This window comes from Mercurialis annua, linkage group LG8, assembly GCF_937616625.2.
Source record: "Mercurialis annua linkage group LG8, ddMerAnnu1.2, whole genome shotgun sequence".
In the NCBI taxonomy this organism is placed as follows: domain Eukaryota; kingdom Viridiplantae; phylum Streptophyta; class Magnoliopsida; order Malpighiales; family Euphorbiaceae; genus Mercurialis; species Mercurialis annua.
This window is the reverse complement of record NC_065577.1, coordinates 16242261-16253791: the sequence shown is the minus strand read 5'-3', so window position 1 is coordinate 16253791 and position 11531 is coordinate 16242261. Positions and strand designations below refer to the sequence as shown.

General features: G+C 33.5%; 1 protein-coding gene across 1 annotated transcript; it reads left to right on the top strand.

Annotated features, from left to right (window-relative positions):
- Nucleotides 1–10377: 10377 nt before the first annotated feature.
- Nucleotides 10378–11104, top strand: LOC126661696 (uncharacterized mitochondrial protein AtMg00240-like). The gene is made up of 3 exons (XM_050355557.1): nucleotides 10378–10690; nucleotides 10811–10948; nucleotides 11019–11104. Exons 1-3 carry the CDS (start codon nucleotides 10378–10380, stop codon nucleotides 11102–11104), a joined length of 537 nt encoding a protein of 178 aa, XP_050211514.1.
- The last annotated feature ends 427 nt before the right edge of the window (nucleotides 11105–11531 follow it).

Below are 11531 nucleotides of genomic sequence, written 5' to 3'. Positions count from 1 at the left end.
TTAGCCGAGTAGTTAAAACTTCCAAACTCAACTCCAAATTTGGGTGATCCAAGTCAAACCCGCAATAACCATTTATAAAACGTATACGACACATTTTCAAATCCGGAAAAACGCATTTTAAAGTAAATCTCAATTTTTTCAAAATAAGCAGGTCGACGTTAGCTAAACATCAAACATCAAATTCTTCACCCAAGTGAGAAAATAATGAATCTTTAATAACCTTTTCGGAAACACATAGTTCGACCAATACTAGCAAATCAAGCATAAGACGAACAACACCAAAGTGTTAACAAACCATCAAACGACAAAATTTCAAAAGAAATATTAAATTGTCATAACGGTATTGCCTTTCAAAATAATTTTATTTCAAAAATAATTATTTTGGAAACACCAAGATAGACGTAACATTTAAATTTTTAAACGACGAGAATTTTTTTTTTTATTATTTTAGAAGAACAACCATTTACAATCATCAGTCAAAAGTAAAATTTTGAAATGTAAGAATTTCATTTTACTGGCAAGGTACTGAATATCATAGTTTAGGATGTTGTGTTTAGATTACCCATACGACTTTTGCGTCAAAATATTCGTTAGGCCAAAAGAATTTTCTCAAAAGCAATATAAAACTAATATGTGGCAATAACATAAAATTACAAAACATGATAAAAATTCAACGGCCAAAAATCATTTAATTCTAAACAAGACCCAAGCCAAACAAAATATCATTTTTTTTCAACGCTCTCGACCATAGCCAAAAGTACTCACCAAATAACCCAATGTCATAAATTTATTTAAAGGTATAACAGCCAAAATTTATCATCCAGGTGAAACGCAACATCATCACAATAAGGCAAATAACATCATACCAAAGCATGACTTAAAGAAAATTACCAATATAAGATTTCTCGAGAAATCAAAAGCAATTAAAATCACCCAAGTGAAATGACATCAACAATAAAAACATTAGTATCAAATCAAGACATAAAAATGACTGACTCGACACATTTCTATCGGTGTAGGCAGAAAGTTTAAAATTAAAAGATGACGTTTCAAAAGACAAGACATGAATCCTAATTCCGCAGTAGTTCCTAAGACATGACTCAAACCTCACATGGAAAAATCATTAAACACATAACACATAAATAGGCCTTGGTTTGAAACCAAAGCTCTGATACCAAGTTTGTCACGACCCGTTTTCATAAATCATGACCGGCGCTAGGGTATGGGTATGGCTGTACCAAAACCCGTAGCTAGCCTAGCAGATAACCAACTTATAACATTTAAAAGTAATGTACCTGCATAAAACCACATGCTCGGGGGGCAACCGAGACTTCGGCCTAGTCTAGCAGTACATATAAACAACATATATTTGAAGTAAGCTTATCTCAAAATAATCTCAACAACATGGCAATATATAAAATACCATAAACACTGTAATCATACCAAAGCTAATAAAATAATAGTTGGACCAATACAACAACCAATAGTCTAAAATATAAGTAAAAGACTAAGACATAAATAATCTGATACTACTGTGGTCTAAGAGTTTAAAACAGTTCAACTCTTCGATTCTGAAAATAAAATAAAGAACCTCCGAGAATGAAGAAATGGAGATCGACCAATGCTCAAATCATAAACCTGGAATATTTTGGAAAACAACGGGGTTAGATTTACTGAGTAGAGTTTATATAACCATTTACATTTATTAAGTTGAAAAACTTTAAAAACGTTTAATAAAACATTTTCATTATGGATTATCAATGAAACCCTAAACCACAATTCTAAATCCATTGTCGTGTCGGTGAGACGTATCTCAATAACCGATCCCCAACTATCACTTAATAAATAGTGAGCCCAGGAGACGTATTTTCCACCGGTGCCCTCACTAAGGTGAGACGTATCTCAAACCTACCTTAATACCATAATCATTACCGGTGTGCACGCAGTCCCGATGATGCCCATCGAGTAGCACGTTCCAAATCAAATCCACAATGCCGAAAACAGTTCAAAAGCTGTTTATACATACATATATACAAAATATATCATTTGCTTAATAAAGAGGTAAATAGAGATATAAACTCACTGCTTGCTATTCCACGTGAAACCTGGCAAGTAATCTAACTCTGGTTCGCCTATGAAGTACGAACAGTCGACGAGTCTAGACAAGGTATAAAATCATAATTAAAAACAGACCCTAACTCTAGAGAGTACTAGACACCATATAGGACTAGAACAACAACAAGTCACGGTAAAGCAGTCCATAGTAAACACAATATCCAAATAAATTATAATTCCTAAATAATACAAGTTTATTGAGTTCTCGCTTTAGAATCCGTTTTAGAAAATATTATTTAAATAGATATTAAATAATAATTGAATTTAATTTCCAAATAGTGGGTTAGCCGAGTTACCGATAACTACCAAGCTAACTTCACATGTCGGGCAACCCAAGTCTAGTCCAACCCAAATATTTATCAAATTATAAACCACAGTTTATAAAATAACTTTGATACATAATAATTAAAGTTAATAACGCAACTCAATAATTTAAATAAAATAACCAATAACCAAAATTAATCACTTAAATAAAATAAGTGGGGAAAATAATCTAAAAGTTAAATTGAAATTTAACCAAATTGGCACATTAAGCCCATATTCTCAAAATAATAATAATTACCCGAGTAATTATATAGTTATAGAAAAATTATATAAATATCATTTTCCAATTTTAATTATCAAAAACAGTTTAAATTATACTCGCAACTAATTTTATTTTTATTTTTAAAATAATGAGAATAATTAGAAATCAAATTAATAATTGAGAATTCGGTTTCAAATCAATATTAAATCAAATGAAACCTTTGATTAATCATATAATAGCCAACCACTCACCATGCATATCAATTGATATAACCAACCATCACTATTATTCAAACCAATTTAATCATGAATCTATAAACATATAATGTCAAAAAATCTAAGCCAAAATCAATAAGAACCTGACCAACACATAAGCCATAATTAAACTACATAATTTGAAAAAAGTTAAGTTGCCGCCCACTGCCATTTACAATATAGAAAATGTAGATTTCAGAAGAAACATATTTAAAAGAAGGCAAGATGTACAGTAGGTGTCAAAATAAAGAATGATAATTTAAATATGTAATTAGCAAAAATAAGAATTATGAAACCTAAAACTCTAAAAGAAGCAATTTAGCAGAAACTACCGATTTGAATTTTCAAAGAACTGGGTTTCAATAAGTATCATGGACAGGGCCACGTTTCTTCTCTAATAAGAACATGAGCCAAAAGACAAACAAAAATTGACAGAAATAAATATTATTATTCTAACCTCAATGCCACATGACAATCTCAGTCATTAAACAAATACCCATATATCAGTTTATAACCTTAAGAAGCAAAGTAAATATCAATGGCAATGAACAATATAATCGGCAGAAACAACAATATCAAGAACATTCAAAAATCGTAAAACGACGACGCGTATAACAGATAGAATAACGTACCGAAATACGATTTCCAAGCGTAGAATCGAAGAGGACTAAGTTAGCTACGGTGGCAACCGAACGGAACGTTTGACAACAAATTGGAGAGTGATTTAGTGTGTAATTTTCAGGAAATTTTGAGATGGGAGAGACGGCTAGGGTTTGATAAATAAAAAAATTAGCGTAATCAATTAGGGTTAAAAGAAAACGTATATATGATAAAATCATCGCAACTCACTGTTATAATAGCACACAGAGCATGGGTTCACGTTGGGCTACCATAAATTGCATGGGCCTTCATGAATTGCATAGCTCAACAATGCATGGGTTAAATAATGACCCTACACTGTTTATAGATTTTTTTTATGCTTTGAGGGTTTATGTTAAATTAATCAAAACATAAAGTTTAAATTAAGTTAATATTATACTTTGTGTATGGCACATGTAGTAAATTAAGTTGTTAATTAATACTAATTATAATAATTTTTTTTAAAATAACTATTGGTAAATAATTAATTATGAATTAGTAATAATAATCATAACCACAAATCGAACCACGAATCCGCAAAAGACTCAAAGTATTAGCGGAAACTCATCGGAATAAGCAAAAACAAATATGGGATATTACAGACCCGGACTTAACAGTCTGAGACAACAGTAAAATGGTTACGGTCACAAATAACACTATGATGGCATCTGCATAGTTACAGTCCAGATATCCCAAATTAGACGGTAGTGATTCAGTTCACGGTCTAAGGCCCAAGTTGTATAACTTGAGACCGATATAATCTATGTTTCATCTGTATTAAATAATTGGTAATAATTTATATATACGAATGTTTTATATATATGTAATTTGAATATTCAACTATAAATGTGTAGACTTAAGGTTATCAAGGTTTGAGATCGGACTTCTATAATAATTCTGGAAGTCAACGTCAACCATACCTCCAGAGCTGCAAGTAGTTGGGTACTGGGAAGTTGTTGGCAATTTATCGCAAGTGTACGATATCGCGCAAGTAATATATCTCTGAAGACCAAGTATCGATCCCACAGAGACAATGGACTTAATCACTAATTTCAAATATTCTTTAATCGGCTAGCTACAAAAATCAATAGGGTTTTGTAATTTAATTAAACTAATATAAACTGAAAACAAATAATAAAATATGATTTAAAACAATAAGATTAAAAAATTCAAGGATTAATAATCCCAAATAAATAAGTAAAATTTTGGAATAGGATTTCTTAGTGGTTTTATCGCGAATCGAGCTATTGTAAAGCACCGAATCCCGCCCTCTCAAGCCTCAAAGATCCGAATAAAATCACAACCTAATTAACTAACCAATTATTAACTCGCTCTCACAATATTAAAACTGAATTAAATAATCAAATTATAATTATGAAGAAAACTCAACGACTACCTAAATTCCAACCCGCTCTCACGGTGTTTTTCTCTAAGTTCTTAATTATCTATGTCTATTTAATTAACAATCTCTCAATTAGTTAACTAAACACAAACTCATGAACTAAGTAGATAATTTAATCCAAGCAATAAGATTAATAATTAAGACACAAATTAACACTAATCCATCCAATCTAAGTGATTACCAATTTATAAGTTCATATCAACCCTCGAACAAGGGTTTTTGTTACTCATAATAAAACTGAAACAAAACAAGAAGGATGATGAAAAAGAAAGCATAATTAAACAATAAATACTGGAGTTGTCAATTTCGGAAAGAATCGTCTTGATTAAACTTGAAATCTTCAGAATCGTCTTGCAGAAACTAATTATAAACTACTTATAAACTGCTGGAGAAAAACTACACTAAAAGCTATTTAATAAAAACTAAATTATAACTAATGTAATCTAATGTCTAGTTTTATTGATTGATTGATAACTAATGCTATTACAATGTCTTTATATAGTGGAGGAAGTCCTGGAATAATAAAATAACTATAAATACAAGTCGGAATTGTATTAGGAGTTGCGTTGAAGTTGAAATAGGAGAAGAATACAATTCAAACACTGATTCAGCCCTTTTCGCATGTCTTGTTTGAAATAATCCATGGTACGTTCGAAATAATGGTGTCTCGTTTGAAATATAGGGAAAATTGCCTTGGTACGTTCGTACCTCCCATTCTCGTTCGAGACACCATTTCCAACTGCAAAACTAGTAACTTCAAAACTTCATAACTCAATGTAGAAAACTCCAAATGAGTCGGTTCTTGAACCGTTGGAAAGCTTAGGATGTCTACTTTATTTATTATGAAGAATAGAAAGTCATTTGAAGTCTTTAACGGCTCCAAAATTTTCAATGAATGCGTTGGGGTCATATTTTCATGTGTGCAAATGTGCTTCCTTCATTCCTAAGCTTCACGACTTCGATCTAATCCACGATTTATACTCTTTATTGATCAAAACGCTCCATAATCACTAAATGATCCTTGAAACACTAACACACACCATAAAGCATAAAAACACTAAATAATGTATGAATAATACGATAAAAGCGATTAAAGACGCGTAGAAACGACTCGGAATATAGGAGTAATTTTACTCCTATCAGAAGTCTGTCTTTCTGTTTACAGTAGTTCACAATATTTTAATAAACTCTGATTTGAAGTACTTTATAAGATATATGTTTTAAAAGTTGCGTGTTATCTAAAATGCTTTGATAAGTTGTTTGAGAGATACAATGGTTTTATGTTTTTAACATTTTAGGATTGTATTGAAACAGAGCAGGTTCGTCATAATAATTCTGGTTTCTTGAAATGCAATCAGGGTTTTATGACACAGTTTTCATATACTGTTATCATTATGTTCGGAAAAGGGTAATATGTTATGTGTAATAACAATTGCGCCATAATGTCTAGAAATACAATCACAGTCTCCGAACATGTTTTCAATAAAGGTTTTAAATTAATTCTTGCAACGAGGTTGTAAATCTTTTTATGTTTTAGACGCAAAATATTTATAAAGGTATTTAGGCTTGCTAACCACTCCTATTCCATAACTCCGGTCTCGGCTCGAGATTTCGAGTGAAATTCGGGTCGTGACATCCGTGGCCTGATGGTAAAGGAATTATTGATAGATTTCCTGAGATTATTACTGAAAAAACTAATGTTTCTAAAACTGCTAAAGTCTGCAACCTTTGAAAGAATGATATGTGGCAACTTCCTGATCCAATGGATGATTGTTATCAAGGATAAATATAATATCTAATTAGTTTGCTATAAGTTGTAATTATTAGTATTGATCTTGTAATTATTAGTATAGATATTTACTTAGCCACTACTCCAAATCTTATACTTGGCCACTACTCCAAGTCTTATACTTGGCCTCTACTCCAAGTCTTATACTTGGTCATTAGTCCAATACTTGTATATAAATAGCTCTACACTTGATGAAATGGATTTATTCATTCAATCACACAAACTTTGTTATGGTATCAGAGCCTACTTCTTAAAATTAATAGCTTTGATTTTAGTTTTCGTTCTAGATTTTCGGTTGATTATCTTTAATCAACATCTTTGTTTTGAGATTTTTGGGTTCTCTTGAATTTATTTCTTTTAGGTTGATTAATCTTTGAATCAACATTTTTAATTTAAATTTCTCATTCTTTTTGAGAATGTCTACCGAAAATAGGTTTAGAGGAAAGAATTATGCCGCATGGAAATTTCAATTCAGAATGTTATTAAAAGGAAAAGAACTTTGGAGTCATATTGATGGGTCGTCTTTTGCTCCTAAAGATTCGAATGAACTAAATCAATAGAGGCAACAAATGCTCGGATCATCTCTTAGATTTTAGCATCAGTTGAAAGTCATATGGTGAACAATTTACGATCCTTTGAAACAGCTCAAGATATGTGGAATTATCTGAAGCGCGTATATCATCAAGATAATATGGCACGCCGCTTTCAACTTGAATTTGAGATTAGTAACTACAATCAAGTCAATCTATCTATCGAGCAATATTATTCTGGATTTCTTAATTTGTGGAGCGAATATTCTGGTATTATCTATTCCAAAGCACCAATGGAGGCCTTAATCGGTCTTCAAGAGGTTCATGAAGATAGTAGGAGAGATCAATTTTAGATGAAATTACGACCATAATTTGAGGTTGTCCGGGGTAGCTTATTGAATAGGAATCCAGTTCCTTCGTTGGATGCATGCTTTGTTGAGTTATTGCGAGAAGAGCAAAGAATGGCTACACAAGCTATCATAGGTGGTTCTAAAGAAACATATGATGTTGTAAATGTTGCTTATGCTGCTCAAGGAAGGAGCCGAGGAAAAACGCCAACGCAATGTTACAATTGCAAGGAGTGTGGGCATATTTCCCGCAATTGTACTGAGAAGTTTTGCAATTATTGTAAGCAGAATGGACATATCATCAAGGAATGCCCTACACGCCCACAAAATCGGCAAGCTCAAGCTTTTCACACAGCCAGTTTAGATTCTTCACCTACTATCACTAGCAATAATCACTCTACAATTACCCCAGAAATGGTACAACAAATGATTATCACTGCTTTTTTTGCTATTGGGCTTAAAAGTGAAGGTAAGCCTACTCCTTCTTCTTGATTCGTCGATTCTGGAGCCTCTAACCATATGACTGGTTCAGCTGATTTTTTGCACAATCTACGACAATATAGTGGCTCTCAAAAATTTCATATTGCTAATGGAAGTAATCTTCCGATTACATCCATTGGTGATATTGGACCTTCTTTTTGTCATGTATTCGTTTCTCCTGGATTATCTACTAATCTAATCTCAGTTGGCCAAATTGTGGATAATAACTGTGACGTACACTTCTCTCGTAATGGGTGTCTTGTGCAAGATCAGATATCGGGGAAGGTGATCGCGAGGGGGTCTAAAGTTGGCAGATTGTTTCCGCTACAATTTACTATTCCTAAAGAGTTGTCTTTAGCTTCTTTCGTTGTTGAAAATAAGGCTGAAAGTTGGCATAAACGATTGGGTCATCCAAACAATGCAATTATTTCAAACTTAATGAAGCGTGGTTTTCTTGGTAAAGATAAATGTTCTCATCAATTGCCTTTTGATTGTTCTACTTGCAAACTGGGTAAAAGTAAGATTTTACCATTTCCTACCTATGGATGTCGTGAAAATAATTGTTTTGAGATAATACATTCTGACGTTAGGGGCATTACTCATGTTATTTCACATGCGCAGTAGAAATATTTTGTGACGTTTATTGATGATTATAGCCGTTTCACATGGATTTATTTTCTACGTACAAAATATGAGGTGTTCGCTATTTTTCAAACCTTTTTTGCTTATATTGAGACTCAATTTTCCGCTAGTATTAAGGTTCTGCGGTCTGATAATGGAGGTGAATACATGTCACGAGATTTTCAAGCCTTTCTACAACAAAAAGGTATCATCTCTCAACGATCATGTCCTTATACTCCTCAGCAGAACGGGATGGCTGAACGCAAGAATCGTCATTTGTTGGATACAGTTCGAACTTTACTTTTGGAGTCTTCAGTTCCGCTTAAATTTTGGGTGGAAGCTTTATCCGTTGCAGTATATTTGATTAATCGACTACCTTCTCAACAACTGGAACTTGATTCTCCTAACTATCGCCTGTTTGGTGTACATCTTGATTATCACAGGCTGCACACATTTGGATGTGTTTTCTTTGTTCACTTGCCGTCACACGAACGCCACAAACTTAATGCTCAATCAGTAAAGTGTGTCTTTATGGGTTATAATCTTTCCCAAAAAGGATATCTATGTTTTGACGTTGATGCTAATCGTATGTGTACTTGCAGAAATGTGGTTTTCTTTGAGCACGAGTACTATTTTCACCAACATGTATCTTTTTCTGATGATGTTCACCTTCCAAGCTTTGATGACACTCCTTCAATATTTGAGCATTTTAAGCCAGGTCTTGTATACCATCGACGACAGCCCCCCTCATCACAAATCCATTCTGATCCTGTTCCAGTGTCTACTCCAACGACAACTCGAAGATCTTTACGTACCATTCATCCTCCTGATAGGTATGGTTACTCAGCTGTTTTAGCAGATACTATAGTTCCTACTTATTATTCTCAGGTAACAAAACAAGCATGTTGGATAAAGGCCATGCAAGAAGAACTTCAAGCTCTTCAAGAAAATCATACTTAGGATATTATTGTTTCTTGTCCTATTGATGTTAAGCCCATCGGTTGTAAATGGGTATATTCTATTAAGTTAAGATCTGATGGCTCACTTGACCGATACAAAGCGAGATTGGCTGCACTCAGTAATCGACAAGAGTATGGGGTGGATTATGATGAAACATTTGCTCCTGTAGCAAAAATGACAACGGTACAACTTGTTCTAGCTATTGCTGCCTCTAAAGGTTGGTCCTTAATACAAATGGATGCTGAAAATGCTTTTCTGCATGGTGATTTTAAAGAAGAGATTTATATGAATCCTCCGCAAGGATTACTTTCTACACCATCTTCTGATGTTTGTAAGCTCAAACGCTCATTGTATGGTTTGAAACAAGCACCTCGTGCTTGGTTTGAAAAATTTCGCACCACACTTCTGAAGTTCTCCTTTTCCCAGAGCCAGTATGATTCCTCATTGTTTCTTTACAACACGGCCAAAGGAATCGTTTTACTTTTGGTATATGTCGATGATATTGTTATTACAGGGAACGATCTTGACTTGATTTTCAAACTGCAAGAGCATCTTCAAAAATCTTTTCATATGAAGGATTTAGGTCGTCGACAGTAATTTTTAGGTCTACGAGTGCATTCTACGTCAACTGGTACTTTCTTACATCAACATAAATATACTCAAGAATTAATTTCTTTGGCCGGTCTTCAAGATGGTCGTTCTGTTGATACTCTTATGGAAGTAAACGTAAAATACTGTCGCCAGGAAGGTGATTTTCTTTTCGATCCTTCTATGTATAGACAACTTGTGGGGAGCCTGAATTATTTGACTATCACTCGGCCTGATATTTCATATGCTGTTCAGCAAGTAAGTCAGTTTATGCAAGCACCAACGCATCTACACTTATCTGCTCTACGTCGTATTATTCGATATTTGCAAGGTACTATTAGCCGAGGTCTTTTCTTCCCTGTGAATTCTTCCATTCTTTTATGTGCATATAGTGATGCTGATTGGGCTAGCTGTTCTAATACTCGACGTTCAGTTACTGGTTAGTGCATGTTTCTTGGCAACTCTCTTATTTCTTGGAAAAGTAAGAAGCAAACTCGTGTGTCTAAGTCATCCACTAAGTCTGAATATCGGGCTATGTCCTCTGCCTGTTCTGAAATAGTTTGGATTCGAGGAATATTGGGTGAACTTGGATTTCCTCAAATTGATCCTACTCCTCTACATGCAGATAACACTAGTGCAATACAAATTGCTGCTAATCCAGTATTTCGTGAGCATACCAAGCATATTGAAGTGGATTGTAATTCGAGACGCTTATGATAATCATGTTATTTCTTTACCACATATAACCACTGATCTTCAAACTGCAGACATTTTTACTAAGGCTCTCTCACGTCATCGACATCAGTTTCTTATTGGCAAATTGATGCTTTCTGACCATCCACCATCAATTTGAGGGTGAATATCAAGGATACATATAATATCTAATTAGTTTGTTATAAATTGTATTATTAGTATAGATCTTGTAATTATTAGTATATATATTTACTTAGCCACTACTCAAACTCTTATACTTGGCCTCTTCTCCAAGTCTTATACTTGGTCATTACTCCAATACTTGTATATAAATAACTCTACACTTGATGAAATGGATTTATTCATTCAATCACACAAACTTTGTTAATTGTCACGACCAATTTTCATGAATCGCGACTGGCGCTAGGGTATGGGTATGGTTGTACCGAAACCCATATTAAGCCTTGCGGACAACCACTCAACATATAAACCTGCAAGAAAATCACTGCTCGTTGGCAACCGAGACTCCAACCTAGTCTAACAGTTTATATAAACAACATATAACCCAATATAATAAATCTAATAAC

Coding starts and splice junctions, on each gene's coding strand:
- LOC126661696 (XM_050355557.1), top strand. CDS start 10,378: ATGGAAGTAAACGTAAAATACTGTCGCCAGGAAGGTGATTTTCTTTTC. Junction 10,691..10,810: donor TACTCGACGTTCAGTTACTG/GTTAGTGCATGT, acceptor GTTCTGAAATAG/TTTGGATTCGAGGAATATTG. Junction 10,949..11,018: donor CAAGCATATTGAAGTGGATT/GTAATTCGAGAC, acceptor TTCAAACTGCAG/ACATTTTTACTAAGGCTCTC.